General features: G+C 43.9%; 1 protein-coding gene across 1 annotated transcript; it reads left to right on the plus strand.

Moving 5' to 3' along the window:
- Positions 1-6,570: 6,570 nt before the first annotated feature.
- On the plus strand, positions 6,571-10,532 carry LOC147428934 (pentatricopeptide repeat-containing protein At4g39530-like). The gene has a single exon (XM_086495386.1). The coding sequence runs from the start codon at positions 6,774-6,776 to the stop codon at positions 10,269-10,271; it is 3,498 nt and encodes a 1,165-aa protein (XP_086351512.1). The 5' UTR covers positions 6,571-6,773; the 3' UTR covers positions 10,272-10,532.
- Positions 10,533-17,154: the final 6,622 nt, after the last annotated feature.

The following is a 17,154-nucleotide window of genomic DNA, read 5'->3' on the forward strand; positions in this document are numbered from 1 at the left end:
ACACCTGCAGATTCAAGCATGCATGTTGCTCCCCGCTGGGGAAAGGAGTGCATGCGCTATCCTTGGTTCCAAAAATGCAGGCGAGAAGAATGAGGAAGATGCCAAAGCGAGGTATGCAGCCAGGGGCCCCACCCGGGACAATCCTCTGGCTCCATCTCAGTAGCACCACACCCTGCTGATGCATTACAACAGCTCCCCATCCAACACCCCACCCCGCAAGCCTCCCTGCTCGTAGTGAAGGGGATGATCCAAACCCTAACGTAACAGCAACTCTCGAACCTATCCTATTGTTGCAGTTGAATTTTTTTTTTCTATTCATAATCAGGGTATGTGCACATGCATGCTTGCATGTGCAATGATATATAGTGAATGAAAAATAGTACTAATCTACAAGGACGATGAGAGTGTGAAGAGTTTCATTCAAAGATTGATGAAAAAAAACAATATGTTCTTCTTGGTAACCTTAAACATCAAGGCAAAAAAAGGTTTTTTTCTGTGTGCAAAACTTACAATTTGTGAGTGAGGCGAAAAAAGGTCTTTATGGAGCAGTGATCCGTGATTTATTTTCTAGGATCTCTCTCTCTCTCTCTCTCTCTCTCTCTCTCTCTCTCTCATACACATATGTACACTAAAGCCGACCTCTTTTTCTTCTTACTTGTTTGAAGTGCATGTCTCACTCGTGTTTATCTATAAAGATGTCTTGTTAAGAGTGCACTTCCATGGACTAGCACTTGGCATGTCTCCATTGGTAATCATAAGACCACTAGAACTCTCAATGTTATGCATACCAAAAAAATCTCAAAGGCTCTATCTCTTCCTTTTTGTCTTAATGAGTATGATGTATAAACTACTTTGAAGGATGACTAGTTAATAAGGAGTTTCAATCGGCTCTAGGTTGACATACCTGGTGCCTTTGTCTAACTTTTGTGATGGCACTACCTCCGTTTACTTTGAGGCGATCTTTTTTATAACAAATTATCAAAGAAACTTACCATCAATATGCTTCTTCAAAACAAGGCGTCTAGAGACAGACGTTGACACTGCATTTAACAGAGAGAGAGAGAGAGAGAGAGAGAGAGAGAGAGAGAGAGAGAGAGAGAGAGAGATTTTATTATCATCCTCGGAGGTCAAATACGATCTATGGGATCAAAGTTACATGTGATGTAGTATGTGTATGGCTGACAAGTGACTCTCGATGCTCCAAAATTGTGGTGATGAGAGTCGCAATGGAGAGAGCCCACACTATGGTTGGGAGAGGAAAGTGTGTAGGTCTAAGTCATGGCTGAAAATGTGAGAGAAGCAAGTTTGGATGTGACCAAAAGCTGAGAACTCTAGTAGTGTGTGGTACTCAGGCTCTCAAACTTGTAGTGAGCATAATTTGCACAGTCGATTTGACTCTTCTCCATTGCCCCAACACCCTGTCTCGTTTTGAAGGGAATGGGAGCTAAGCCGAATGGCTGCAATAGTGCGTATCACCGACAAGGGGATATGCTCAAGCTTGTAAGTGTGAGTACAGTTTCCTCTTTCAACGAGAACATGGTTTTGTAGTTGGGGGCAATATGGGTGGTGTAATGTGAGAAGCGTGACCCACTGGATTTCTCCCAAGTCGTAATACATTGGCGTTGTAGAAAAGCTTCATTCGTTTGGAAGACAATTGAAGCATCATGTAGTAAGTGTAATGCATCCCATCTCCCAAACCACTTCTTTATGTCTTGCATCCATCCCGTGCTCAAGATCTTGCTTTTATACGTCTTTTGAACCTTTTTTCTTGCTTCCCATGCAATTGTAGGAAGTCAATGTGAGGGGTTTTGATGCATCTTTATCATGTACCCCACAACCCTTTCCATGCCCATAACCTCAATTGGAAGTGATCCTGACTCAAGAAGTAGGAGCATATATGGTGTTTGTGTCTTAACTTGGAGAAAGTTTGTAAGAAAACACTTTTGGACATTCTCACTCTTTCCAAGTAGACTTTGAGATGCTCCCGCCCCACACTTCAACTCCATAAAGAAGAACCGGTGTCACCAATGCATCAAAAAGGTACTTCTTGAGAACCCAACACTTAATGTTTCCTGCATTACGCATGTTCTCAAATGCATAATATGCACTCTTTCCCACTTCCAAACGACACATAGCACATTCATGCCCCTTATGATTGGACGGAACCTCAAGGCCAAGGTATTTAAAGCTCTCAACAACTTCAAGTGTCTCATTGTTGTACACAATGCATGGCTTCTCCTTATGGTTGGTTTTCACAAGCATAACCTTTATTTTGGATTCATTCACAATCAACCCACTATTCAAGCAAAAGTTCTCAAGGACAACCATAAGCTTTTGTGCATCTTCTAAAGTGTGTGCTAGAAGCACTACATCATCCGCATACAACAAAAGCATGATTACCGCATTGCAAATAGTGACCTCTTTAATGCCATCTTCTTGGATAAAGTCAAGCACCATTTGTTCCAATTGATCGATGCATAGACCAAATGGAAAAGAGAGTTGGTGACAACGGACATCCTTGTTTAACCCCAATAGTGCTAGTTTCCAATGGTGCGTCATATTGAAGCTTTGTCATCCATAACTTTTGCTCAACCATTTCAATGTACATTGATGCCCGTTTGAAATCCATACATAGTGATAATTTCTTTTCCCTTTGGCTGTGATTATCATGCTTGTTGCTTCTCCGCATGGAAGTCAATACATAAGGTCCGATGGTCTGATTCTAGGGTCCATTGGCCAAACATAAAACTCTTTATGCGATACATGATGAAAGGGTGCTTCGTTGTACACGGGCTGAAACTCCCTTGGCATTTACCCTCCCTTTCTATCGAAAGGTAGTGCCAACAAAAATGGACTAGGGTAAAGAGGGTAGTAGCGTTATGGCCCCTAGCTCTATGATGGATTATTAAGTAGTTTGGGACCAATAATGGCACAGAAAAGCAGAGGTTGAATGGCTAGATCATTCAAAATAGCATCATCTTGTTGGCCTAGCGTGGTTTCAAACCTCCATGGCTCCACCTTACTGTTTTGGCCCTTGAAGGGTGTTCTCTTTGGCCCCCAATTTTCATACACGCGATTCCAAACATCGTCCCGTTACTTGGTGAGCCAAAGGTCCTTTTTTCATTCTTTGAGCTCACAAACAACCACGTGGAGATGCGAGATGCAACATGTTAAACAACCCCCCCCCCCCCCCCCCCGCATGAACATGTAACTCCTTGAGAAGTAAAGCTCACAAACAACCACGTGGAGATGCGAGATGCAACATGTTAAACCACCACCCCCCCCCCCCCAGCATGAACATGTAACTCCTTGAGAAGTAAAGAAAAGCTACAGGTAGCGGCGACAAGCAGAGGAAAAAGCAGCTTTTGGCTGAGTTGGGCTGCTCCAGAGTGGCGAGGAAGCCAAGGCAATGCAGTGTGTTTTAGTTGAGCTGCCATTGAGAAAAGGGCCAGAAGAAGGAGAGGAGAGCCACCAATTGGCCTGAAGCAGGAGAATGGTGCAGGATAAGGGGACGCCACAAGGAGTATATGCAAGGTGTCCAATATTGTAGGTGGTGTGCATACCGTGTCAAAGGGCTGCCAAAGGGGGAGAGCTGCCATGAGAAAATGGGTTGCCATGACATGGTGTGATGGGTGTGTGCCTGCGGGAAGATCTCCAAGAAGAAATTTGGCATACAAAAATTAAAGCGCCGAAGGACGGGCGCTGATAGAAGGGGGAGGCCGAGTATTTGGTCACCAAAGAGAGGGAGGACAAGCAGTGGCACTGGAAAAGGTTGAGGTGCAACGTAAAAAGAGGTGAAGAAAACCATCAAGCCGCCAGGGAGCAATTGCAGGATGATAGCGATTTGTTTTGTGCCAACAAGCTGGAGAAATTTACCGTCAAACGAGGCAAGATGACAAGGAGCCGTCCATGTGTCAAGAAGGTCTGCAGTAGAAAACAGAAGAGAAGGCCGCCGATGAGCAATGTGTAGTGGAAGACGAAGGGGCTGACTTTTGTAGAGTAAGAGAAGCTGAGACTGTGCACGGAGGACGGGCAAGGAGCATCAAGCCACTGGGAAGTAGTTACAGGACGTTGGTGACTTGTTTTGTGGGCAGCCGCTACAAAGATCTGGGGACCCTTGTGCACCGTTCGATCAATTATCATACTCCCAAACGACATTAGCAACATCTGAAATCGACACACAAAATCCTTCCATCATGTCACCTTAATTAAAAACGCAAGTCTGCACAACAACGATTGGGAGCTTGAGACCTTGATCAGATGATGGGTAGTGGGATTACACACGGAGATCGAGACCTTGAGCTGGCTAACGGTGGCGTTGCCCATGGCAGGTGCAAGGCTCGGGCAAGGCTAGCGGACAACATACTAGCTCGGACAACCTTGGGATCGACAATATTGATCCAACTCTCACTTCTCTATCTTCATTGGAGTAATTGGTGGTACATGAAGATATTGCAGTTGAACACACCAGCATAAGATGGAGGGCGCATCTACGTCTAGTAACATTACTGAGTGTGAATGAGTTGGCAACAACACCAAGATGCAAAGGTAGAGACGAAGGCATGTTTGCGACCAACGACTGCTTATATCTGGTCAACAAGGGCTCATGATAATCTCTAAAGACCCATGCGGGCTTTGTTGTTATCCATGTTTTCAATGTATCAAACGACGATGGATGGTGGCAATGCAACAACCGTAATCAGTCCTAATGGACCATGGCGGAAGCAATGACTACCAACGACAAAGTTATGGCAGAACTGCAAAAGACTATGGGTTGGTGCAAATTGCGAGGGAAACATTGTGCACAAGCAGGCGAGGCCGTCATCAAGGGTTCACAATGGCTTGATCTCTGTCTCTCTCTCTCTCTCTCTCTCTCTCTCTCTCTCTCTCCTCCTCTCTCTTGTTAGGAAATAAGATTTTTGAGTAGATTACTTAATGGAGAGAGGTAGATTTCACACACAAGAGATTATAGAGTAGAGAGAGAGAGAGAGAGAGTACACACGATATACGTGGTTTACTCAATGTGGGCTACGTCCACGGGAAAGCAGCCACTCAATGGCTTTAGCACTTCAAAAGAAGAAGTAGTTTACAAAGGGATTAAACCCTTGATAGAGCTCTCGTCTTGCTTCACTCTCACCACCTCACACTCACCTTGTTGCATCAACTTCACACTATGAAATGTGTGTAGAAATGGCCTCCTTTTATAGGTCAAAAGGGCTGCCCTCTCTTATGAGAGGCAGCCATGTGTAGCCGCCCTTGTGCGAATAAGTCCAAATCGGACCCTCCAATCCGCCCATTGAATTCGGCCACCGGCCATTGACTTCTGACCACCGATCATCGGCTATTGACTACCAGCCATCGACCAACCGACCGGTTGTTTTTCGACCACTTTCCGACCGCCGTCCGGCCATAATATTCTGGCGGCAAAAAAAAAGTCTCGGGGGTCTCCGCTCCCGAGGCCTCTAAAGTTGCCCTTGATTCTTGTCCGTGAAAATTTTGGTTTCCAGTGAGTGATTTTCCTTTACGCACGATGGCTTCTCCTCATAATGGGGGCCTTACAAATGTGCGCTTTTACCACAGAAAATTACAAGGGAAAATCAGGCTCCATACTTAACATCTCTTTCTATTGGTGTTGAGCTTTGGCCTATGTACTTCGTCAAAAGGTGTTCACCAACATTCATGTTGTTCTTCCCTATAAAAGTAAGACCGCAGACAAGGAGAAACATTGGCTTTTTGTTATAATTACTTGGTAAGGCTAATGTGCTATTGGGGGAAGCCAAAGTCATCAAGATAGATTATCATAGTCTACATGAGTAGTTTGAAAGAAATTGCAAAAGATGTCATGGATCTATATTATGGAGAAAAGAAAAGCAGCAAGCAAAAGAGGCTCGAGTTTGGTACCATTGAATCCTAGAAGCGGATTAAGGCCTTGTTCAATTTGTTCACATACGAGGTCATAGAAAGAACATATATTCATAACAGTGGACCTTTCGACTACACAAGTACGATACCAGCTCAAAAACAATGCAAGGTTCGTTATATGTTCCCTATGTCTATACGGTTGCTTGGCGCAACACAAAAATGCTACAAGGCAAGGCAAGGCACGGCTTCCGTGTCTTATAATTTTTGGAGAGACCACACTGCCAACTCTCCACCATACTTTTGTATGGCACTTTTGCATGACGTGCACTATATATTTAACATTTTCAATCTATGACGGTTCATTGTAAGACGAAATATTTAACCATTTACATTGGTTTTATGTAGCTTGACACAAACATTGTCCTCCAACTTGGACAATTGGACAACACCTGTACACGATTATCACTTCGATAGTGCATATTAATTTTTATAGCATGTTTATGCTTTTTATATTTTTTGAATTTGTCAATGCTTCTTTAAGTTTAGTTTAGCTTTACATGTTTTTCTCACTAGAGCATGCTCAATGTCGATCATCATATATATATATATATATATCAAGTAGGTATATGTCCAGCAATGCCCACCGAGCAAGACTAGTTTTAGAATCAAACAAACTTAAAATTATTACCTCATGGCAAGATGAATTGCAATGAGCTAATGTGCGCTCAAAATTGAGCTCGAAGGAAGAAGAACCGCTAGTGGCCCCTTTACCCGCTGGGCTACGTGCTCCGTGGATCAATAGACAGCTCTCGGTGGCTTCTTGCTATGCGGATCCACAGGGCACGTGCATACTTGCTCCCGGGGGAATTTGGGTTCAAGCTCCATGGAGGAATTTTGCAGAAACACGAGTCATGTCTCTCCATTCAAAGCCCACACGGAGACAGGGGTCGCACCCACTAAACATGCAGCATGGCATGCACAACTTTGCTCATCTCGGCAACCTATGCAAAACGAAACAATTCAGTCAAGCTCTGGCCATTACTTGCTCCCTGGACCAACAAGGCATCTCCATACCCAGAGAGATTATCTACAGTCTTTTGCAAGGACATGGCTGCAGCAAGGATCCCACGTGTGCCAAGAAGTTGCACTCTCTCATGGTGCACAATAAGCTTGATAGGGTTCCGGTCCTGGCTGATCATCTCATACGTCTGTTTGTTTCATGTGGTTGCTTGGACAAAGCCCAGGTTGTCTTTAGCAGAGTCTCGAAACCAAGCGTGTACACATGGAATGCCATCCTGACTGCACATTCAAAGCTAGGGAACATTGATGTTGTTTTCGAGCTGTTTTGTAAAATGCTGAAAAGTGGTTTGAAGCCTGATAGAGTGACAATGTTATGTGTATTGAAAGCCTGTGGCAACGCCAGTTCTGGAGAGAAGGGCAGGCTGGTACATGAAGAGATCATTGGAAGCGATATGGATCTTGACTTGATTCTTGGGAGCGCCCTTGTCGACATGTATGCAAAATGTGGTAATCTTGAGGATGCTAAGAAGATTTTTGATGGCCTGCCAAATCGTGATGCTGTGTCATGGGGTGCTATGATTGCAGGCTATGCACAGCATGATGATGGATTGACTGCACTTCGCTTGTTTGGTGAAATGCAAGCTGAGGGAGTGTGCTTAAACGAGGTAATTTTTCCTTCAGTCTTGAAGGCATGTGGCATAGCAGAAATCCACGTTGAAGATGGAAGGATTTCGCACAGCCAGATTGCTGAGTTGGGATTTGACAAGGACCTAGTTGTGGTTAGCTCGCTTGTTGACATGTACTCAAGCTGTAAAAGTATAGAGGATGCACGGCGACTGTTTGATACTGCCTTTTCTCGCGATAGTGTCTTATGGGGAACAATGGTGGCTGGTTATGCATTGTGTGGGTATGATCAATCAGCAATTGATACTTTCAATGACATGCTAGCAGAGGGCTTAACACCTAGCAAACCAATGCTTCTATGTGTTATGAAGGCTGCCAGTAGTCTGTGTGCCTCAGCAGACGGTAGGCATTTACATGATCTGCTGATAAGGATTGGAATAGAGCAGGACTTGATACTTGGCAATGCCCTTATTGACTTGTATGCTAAATGCACAGCTCTAGGTGAGGCCCAGAAAGTCTTTAACTGCATGAAAAGACAGGACATTGTGTCATGGGCGACGCTTATGGCAGCATATGAGGAGCAAGGAGATTGCAAAGCTGTTATTAAGTTGTTTTTGGCGATGCAGGAGAATGGCATCCCTCCGGATAGAGTGGTGATTTTATCCACTTTAAAAGCCTGTGCAGGCTCAGGAAACATCTTTCAGGGCAGGACTTTACATCAGCGTCTTGACAGTTGGGGATTAGCACTTGACCTAGTTGTTTCTAATGCACTCATCGACATGTATTCAAAATGCGGAAGCCTAGAAGAGGCTCGCCTTGTCTTCAATGAATTGAAGAGCCGTGATGAGGTCTCATGGGGTGCTATGATTTCTGGTTATGCCGATGGTGGGAATGCATCAGCTGCCCTTGAACTTGCAAACAAAATGCTCGAAGAAGGTCAAAAGCTGGGCAAAGTGGTCCTATTGAGCACCCTGAAGGCTTGCACCAATTCATTTGCATTGTGTGATGGCAGGTTCTTACACGATGAAGCTGTCAAGTGTGGGTTGGCATCTGACTTGGATATTGGAAGTACCCTGATAAAGATGTATGCAAAGTGTGGTTTGCGAAAGGATGCAGCAAAACTCTTTAATTCGTTACCAAATTGTGATTTGGCTGCCTGGACATGTATGATTTTAGCCTATGCTGATTGTGGGGACACTGTGGTCGAACTTTTTGCAAAGATGCAAGATGAGGGTATTAGTTTTAATGCACCAATCCTCCTTTGTATAATAGACTCATCTGGCGGCATCAATGATATTGTTCAGGGTAGGATTATGCATCATCAAGTACTAAAACAGGGTCTGGATTCAAACTCTTCGGTCACAAATCTTCTGATTGGCATGTATGCGAAGTGTCAGAGCGTTATGGAGGCTCGAAAGGTTTTTGACAATTTCGAACACCGAGATGAGATGTCTTGGGGCACCATTATAGCTGCGTACATACACAATGGTGATGATTCAGTTCTGACCGGTCTGTTCAAGGAATCGGAGGATGTGATTTTTGGTGGCCAGATGCTTATATGCATCCTGAAAGCTTGTAGCAGCAGCTGTTTATTAGAACTAGGAAGGGTATGGCACTTTCTTGCTGTAGAGGGTGGTTTAGAAGCAGATATTATGATTGGAAATACAATCACAAATATGTATGCAAAGTGCAGAAGTCTACACGATGCTCTTAGAGTTTTTTATCAGCTTCCTTCTCATGACCTGATAACATACAGTACTATGATTATGGGACTGGTTGAGTTTGATGAACATGTTCGTGCGTTGGAGCTTTATGTGCTTCTGCAACATGAAGACTTAAAGGCTGACAAGCATATTCAACGCTGCATGCTAAGAGTTTGTGGGGTTTTGAACTTTGTCAGGCAGGGTAGGCAGATACATGACGAAATTGTCAAGAACGAGCTGGATTCAGATCCTGAGATTAAAAGCGCCCTTGTTGATATGTACACGAATTGCGCCAGTCTAGAGGAAGTGCATAAAGTTTTCAATTCAATATCCAGCCCCGATGTCAGCTTATGGGGTGCGCTTATTGGGGGTTACGCTCATCACGGTCGTTGCAAACAAGCTCTGCAGTGCATCGAAGATATGGGCAGGCAAGGTGTAAACCCAACCGTCAGGATGTTTAGTAGCATTTTTGCGGCCTGCAGTCGCGTAGGTGCATTGATGGAGGGCCATTGCTGCTTCAGAACCATGACAGAAAAGTACAATATCGTGCCTACCGCTGAGCATCTTAATTGCATGATTGATCTTTTTGGTCGAGCTGGTCGTTTAGATATGGCCACAGATCTTCTCACAGCCATGCCAACTTACCCTGATGTGGTGGGCTGGAAGTCATTCCTTACTGGTTGCCGGATGTATGGACAGGTGGAGCTGGGGGACAAATGCTTTGATGAAGCTGTGATGCCAGGGCGGAACAAGGCTTCTGTATCTGGTGATGCTTGCATGGAAGATGATGAAAGATCTAAAGCATGGAAATGCTCCATTGACGGTTGTGAGAATGCCACAGCAGCCTTTCAAGAGGTGGGTGTGCCAAATCTTGATTCTCACATATGTAGGGATTTTCATCCGCCTACCATTTGTAAAAGTGAAATGTTGAAGGACAAAGAGGTACAAAGCTTTATAATTCAATGTGAAGGCTATCAAATGGAAAGCAAGGATGATGTTTTCTGGGCATTACATGAAGGAAGGAAATCAATTTTAAGAACTTGTGTGAAAGTCCCCTGGTAGTGTAGCTGTGTTGCTGGAGAAGATTTGTCTTTTATTGTGTGCGTGCATCGCACGCACGCGCGGGTTTACTTTTTTTTTTTGGAAGGAGGGGGGGGGGAGGGGACATCTGCCTAATGTGGAGGCTCCATCCAAGCACCTGTCAATAACTAATATGAAGTCACTAAGCTTGCAAATTTATGCATTTGCATCAAGCTAACATGCAACAAACAGTGTCCTCAATTGCACATCAGAGAAATCAAACATTCATCTTATAGTTTTAACTTCACAAACTAGCGTTGTTCTTGAATAGATAAATTGTGAATCAAGATCTTAAATTTCAGTCAGTTGTAGATCAATCGTGGATCAAGGTCTTAAGCTTGTGCGTTCCTTGCCGCACTGTCGAAGCAAAGCACTTGCCGATACATCGTGTGCGAGCCACAAATGGCTCCAAGCACACAACAAGCCTAAACTAGCAAGCTCAAGAGAGCAAAGGGTGTGTCACTCACCGCTCTACGCTCGCCTTCGTGGTGGATTCCTCGCCACGATGAAGAAGAAGCTGCAGTCGTGCCGCGCTCAACCGTTTCGCCGCCGTCGTGCTTTCGTAATGCTCGATCGCACACACTCTCCCCCTCTCTCTCTCTCACACATACACACACACAAGGAGGTGAAGAAGAAGATGGAGATGGAGATGGAGCAAGAGCACTCTTCTATTGCACAAATGAGAGAATGAGTGGATTTTAGGTTTAGTTGGCTTTTATATGAGCTCACCCCATTCACACTTGGGCGTCCATGCTTAGCCAACTAATCCCTTGAATGTCCCAGTTAGAGTGCGCCTCTCATCGGCGATCACTCTTACCCTTTTCCTATTGGTCCGACAAGCCCGGTACTTGACTCTACCAAATACATAATACACGTCCGTCGTAGGTGATGGGGTGTCCGTGAGCCGTGAGGGTTAACATGCCCCCCTTCCTGATGTAGATTCCGTCCTCGGAAGCTATTGAGTTGAAGCTCGTTCGTCGAGGTGGAAGAGCATTTGAGATGAATGTCCTTAGCTTTCTTCAATCACTGCAAAATCAAACAACATTGGCATAGTAATTGCATTCTCATAAGTGATTAAAAAGCATATGCAATTTTAGATAGACACAGTGATTGGTAAAAGAATTTCAAACAATTTGTCAGCAATGAACATTAATTGCAATGTAATCAAATGCATAAACAGATGTAAAGGTAAAAAATTAAACAAGTCTGGGGTCGCTAATTTGACGGTCGAAAGGCACTAGAGATCGAATATTAATACCATGGGTAAGCTTCTTAATTTTCAGTGGTCAATTAAGTTGTTTAATCGCGAGAGCTAAGTATTCATGTTCGAGGGCTGACTAGAAGCTATATCTAGAAGACCTTGTAGTTAAGCTACCATAAAAAGAATTTCTCATGAAATCATCGCTTGACTGATTACTTTTTCTTTGACCCCCCAAAGTCTTTTCACAGTGATTCAATTTGATGTGTGTGCTTATTTTGTATGCCTTGGGTTTTTTGCTTTTCAAGGAAAAGCGCCCACACTGGGAACCTCTAGGGCTCTAGTACCATAGGCAATACATGTGAGTGAAGTACCAAATCAAGCTGAGATTTCTCTTTCAGCTTAAGATTTTACAGTGTGGCACTTTGATTTTTTGTTTGTTTATTTTTGAGCATTTTAATTTTGTAACTTTGGAGGGTCATATAACACTGATACACCTTCCAGGCTCATCACACCAGTAAACTCCCTTTATAATACTTAAGCTAAAGGTCAATAGGGTCAAGTCCACTAGAAAGCCCTAGTACATTTCACACAATGCTGCCTAAATCGGATTAAGAACCTAAGTAACCATTAATTATTAGGAAGGCATTCCCCATGGTATTAAGAGAAGATTTCTAACACCTCACTTGGTTAAACTAGTTTGTCGGACTCCTTGATTTTTAAACCTAGACAAGTGATCATGACAAAAAATTACATTGAATTAAATGTTTGATAGTAAGCAAATGCGGTGAATATTAGGCTACCAATCACAATTAAAACTGACAATCATAGATGCAAAAAATATAAGGGACAATGCTAATGGACAAGAAACACCTGTTTGTGTCGATGGTCGCGCTTGATTTGAATAGTGAGTCGAGATAAAGATTCCATGAAGGTCCAAATCCTACCAATAGCAACACGCTCCTGTACACACTAAGAAACAAAAGGAATACCTCCAGGAGGCACATTAGTGGGAAAAGAGAACTTTGCTAATCACTCAACTCTAAAACAGAAACACTCCTATCGTACTAATCTTACCTACCCTCCATCACTCAAGTGATGAGGATCAAAGGTGTTTTATGGCATAGGTTTCTGTTTCACTGTACCAAATGTGACATGTGTAGGTCTGAGTCAATGTTTTGACTCTTAATGTGCATACTCGTTTGCTAATTGCTCTTGCTCTTTATTATTTTTTTGTTTTTTGTGAGTATAAAGCTTTATATGTACATTCCCTAAGATTGGTGATTGAGAGGTCAGGGAAAAAGGTTGAGAGGGAAACAAATGAATGATGACTGTCAGCCAACACTCCCCCCTTCCTTGGGTAGATCATATCGTTTGAAATGAGCTTGTCACCCTTTGAAACCAATTGTTCCAGTTGGTAATAGGTGGAGATTTTTGCCAGTAGTTTTCTATTACCCTAGGTGCCTCGTCGAGTTGCAAGGGTGGTAAGGTACTCTCCCAAGATCGAACTTGAAGTAGTTCATCAGGTGATTCTTTAACACTGGGAGGTGTGGATTCCTTTGTAGCTTTATGGAGGTCCACTATTGTAGGTGGAGGCTATGGAGAAGGTTTTACCTCTATGGATGCATTATATGAGGAGTTAGAAGCTTCATGGGACTCCCCCCTTCCTGAGCTAGGTGGAACAAATCGTTCTTTCTTTGGTACCCAAACTAGCTCGGGAGCGGGTGTGTAGCATTCTATGATTTTTTTCTTTCCACGATCATTGATTCGTTTTGGAGCTACGGGATTGGGCTCACATGGGTCAGGTGATAGGTAAGAGCACAATCTACGTTTTGGCACCCAGATTTGATCACTTCCTTGATAGTAGCCTTGGGCTTCCAATAGTCGTTTAGGGATCCATCGCAACATTTTCTTACTTTTCTTGGAGCGAGTGGTACGTTTCTTACAAGGCTTCTGTTTTTTGGCACTAGCTATGGTCACTAAAGAAGCTTTAGGGACCCACTTGTATGTTTTCTTCGTTACATTAGGATGAGTCTTGTCAGAAGCGATATGCATTGCTTGTAGCATATTTAAGGGTACAGGCATTTCATCCCCCTCAGGTGTTACCCAGGTTGTACCTCTAGCTCCCCAAGTATCTATGGTTGCCGCTAGGTGTAGCCAATCGACATTGTCTGACTCAACCATTCCGGTTAGGATATCCATATAAGGAGAGTTCTCCCCAATATCCGTGTCTTCGTTACACGTGTAACAATACTGTAATGGAGCTGAGTGAATTGTTGTGTCTGATCGATTATCAATGATGAATTTATTTCCTAGAGGATGCGTTCGACCACTTAAAAGATTAACTCGAATGACAGAGTCTTGGAACTGTAAGTAGACGTGGTTTTTGGACCAGTCATGCACCATTTTTGCTTCCCTCATGAATGGACGCCCTAAGATCATCTCAAATGACATAGGATGCTTGGAAAAATCCATAACAATGAAAGTCTGCCTTACCTTGTGTCCCAAGACCTTGATCCTGAGATCCTTAAGCATTCCAATAGGCGTAACAATAGATCCATTAGCCATTTTTACCACTACGCTTGTGGCTTCAAGGTGAGGTCGCCCCACAGACTCCCAACAACTCTTTGTCACCATGCTGACTCCTGCACCACCGTCAAGGACTCCCTTTACAGTTAATCCTTTAGTAGTGATTGGTAGAGTAGCATTAGATTCATCACCTTCAAAGTATTGCCCCAACTTGTTAACGGGTACTTCAATTACAGATTCATGTCCCGCTAGGTCAGATGGTGGTGCTAAATGTTCCTTATCATTCATTACCGAGTCAGGTTTGTTCATATGTGCAAATTGTGGTAATCCGGCCTGTAATTCTCCATTGAGGAAGGCTCGAAGAGCTGAGACTAGCTCGGGGTCTTTATATAGTTTGGACATGATGGTGGTTCTAACTTCTGAAGACATGAAATCCATCAATTTGGCAACATTTAATGGCATCTTGTGGGACGTAGGACCCTGACAAGAGAATGGTGAAGATGGAATCTCCACTTCCTCAAGGGGGTCGGGCATTCCCTCACCAAACATTCTCTCTAGTAGGAAAGGTGTGTTTCCACTTTCAGATGTCCTACCCTCACTCTCTTCCCGAATGATACTGGGTATAGCTAACGGCCTGTAGTTCTTGTGAGGTTGAACTTGTGTGGGAAACACTGTGTCCGACATCTGGATGTGTTTGGGTTCAGGTTCTAATGTTCGTTGAGTTTCTTCCACCAAACCCCTCAGTTGTTGGACTCGTTCAATTTCCACTGTCGGGTTTGGATAGGTTCCAATCTTTCTCTTGCAATCCTCATTTTTTGTCTCTCGTGGCTTATCTTGGGGGTTCGCAACTGGGTAGTTTAACTTTGAATACTCTTTTGGTGTTCGTCGTAATTCCCTCTCGTGATCCTCCTCACTGGCTTTTTCCTTTGTAGTAACAGTTTTGGTCTCCGTGGTCTCTATCGAATCTGAGTCATCCTTAGGGTCATTCATATACACGGGATCCTCTCCTGTCCCTATGTTAGTCTTTGAACTAGGTTTTGAGCTAGAAGCATTAAGGGATTTATTTCTTCGTGTTTTCTTCTTTCTCGCTCGGCCAATGGACGCAGCATCTCTCTCTTCGAGGATGTAATTTTGCTTTTGGAGCATCGACCGTGTGAGTGCATTCACTGGTGCTATGTTTATAGTTGGTGGTGTCCCATCAACAATCTCTATTATGTTCAATGGTGTGATTTTCGGTGCGTTTGGATTGTTAGGACACTGTGCGATCAAATGATCTATGCCACAACGATTACAAGTGAGTATTGGCATTGCCAATGCACTCCCTTGACTGTTTTGCATTAGTGCGGCATTCTTTTGTATTCTAATGGGGCACTCAACTACTCGATGTGGTCCACCACATTCGTAGCACTGAAGAGGTGGTCTCCTGGCAAAACTATTAATGTTTTGGCCTCTTGCTGCTAGCGCAGTAGCTTGATATACCGGTTTGATTTGTTCCCAATGGTCTTCCATATAGTACATGGGACACTCCTCAAGCATGTCGACTCCATAGGTGATACTAGAGTCTATGTCCTCTTCGCAATCTACATAAGTACTAGATGACTCGCAACCTATTTGGTTCATAGGTGTAACTCTTGGATGAGGGGGTTGCGGTCCTAGCACTGGAGGTGGCAACGGTGTGGTTTGGACCACATTTTGGGTTCTAGGGACCATGTGCTGTAATGGCAATTGTTGCTCCATGGGTGGGGTAGGCATCAATGCAGGAACTCGAGGTGAGTCTGCCCAAGCTATAGGCGGTCTATTTTCCATGATGCGTTTAAGCATTAGGCAATCCTTCGCTTGATGGCCATACCTACCACACGCGTTACAAGTCCCGTTAAACTTTACTCTGAAAGTAGGGCATTCACTCGTAGTATGTGGGCCCAAGAAAATTGAGCACCATTGTTGCTCCCTTCTTGGATACATATGAGTGTTTTGTGGAGCACGATTACCCCTAAGGCTTTCTTGAATGGCCTTTGTGAGATCTGCCAAAGTCATCTCAGATATCGTTTGCTCTTTCACGATTGGCTTTATCTTCATTGGCTCATGCCCTGATGCTTGGGAGCTACTTGACTTCGGCTCGGCAGACACTCTTTCTCCTGCAATCATTAAATTATTCTCCAATTGGATTGCATTCATGGTGACTGCTTCCCAAGTAGTGATACCTCTAATGACTAGGCCATTATAGATACTTTCATGTCGTAGTCCCCTAATGAATCTATCGAGCAATTGGTTGTTGTTGAATCGCTCGTTTGGATTGCATCGAGAATTCAAATTCTTTAGGCGACTAATGAAGTCTCTCACGGATTCACCTTCTTCTCGTTGGGCTTTCTGGAGCTGAGAGGCTACACCCCAAAGTACTCCCTCTCGTATGTATTCTTTTAAGAACAGTCTCCTAAAAGTAGAGTAGATCGTTTTTTCTTTTACTCTTAAGGTTCTATACCAATCTCCAGCCTTTCCGCTTAGGGTCAAACTCAAAGCCTTACACTTATGTAGCTCATTGTGCTCTTCCAAGGAATCGCACACATGTTCAAAGACTTCCATATGCTTTCTAGCGTCCCCGTCTCCATTGAATTTCTTTGTGAGCTTAGCTACTTCAACTGCCTTGCTCCTAGGCTCTCTATCAGGTGCACCACGCATGTTTTCCGCAATAGAGCGACCGATAGTTTGAGCAAATGCTGCCAAATCTCCTATTTGAGCAGGTATAATGGGTGTATGTGCTCCTGTAACCACATGTGAGATGGGAGTTGGCCTTGGCCTTAGCATACGCGCGGCTCTTGGGTCCCATATTTCGTATGGTGGTGTACTAGACGGTGGTCCAAAGTTTACAGACGTGGCCCTAGGCATAGGGGGTGCTTGATATGGCATGTTACTATTAAATGGCATGGCTCCACTTGTATAAGAGCTTGGATAATTCCATTGTGGATTGTAAGCTCTTGGAATAATCAGAGGTGTAGGAGATACATGAGGCTGAGGTACGACAGGTGCACATGATTGATACATACATGTAGGTATAGTTGGGGGCACTGGGCTACTAGGCATCGGCGCAGTGTTAACAAATGAACTCCATGGTGTACTTCTTGTCATGCTCACCATTGGGAT

The sequence above is a fragment of the Adiantum capillus-veneris genome, chromosome 22 (genome assembly GCF_014529385.1).
Source record: "Adiantum capillus-veneris isolate H3 chromosome 22, ASM1452938v2, whole genome shotgun sequence".
Taxonomy (NCBI): Eukaryota; Viridiplantae; Streptophyta; class Polypodiopsida; order Polypodiales; family Pteridaceae; genus Adiantum; species Adiantum capillus-veneris.

Coding starts and splice junctions, on each gene's coding strand:
- LOC147428934 (XM_086495386.1), top strand. CDS start 6,774: ATGTCTCTCCATTCAAAGCCCACACGGAGACAGGGGTCGCACCCACTA.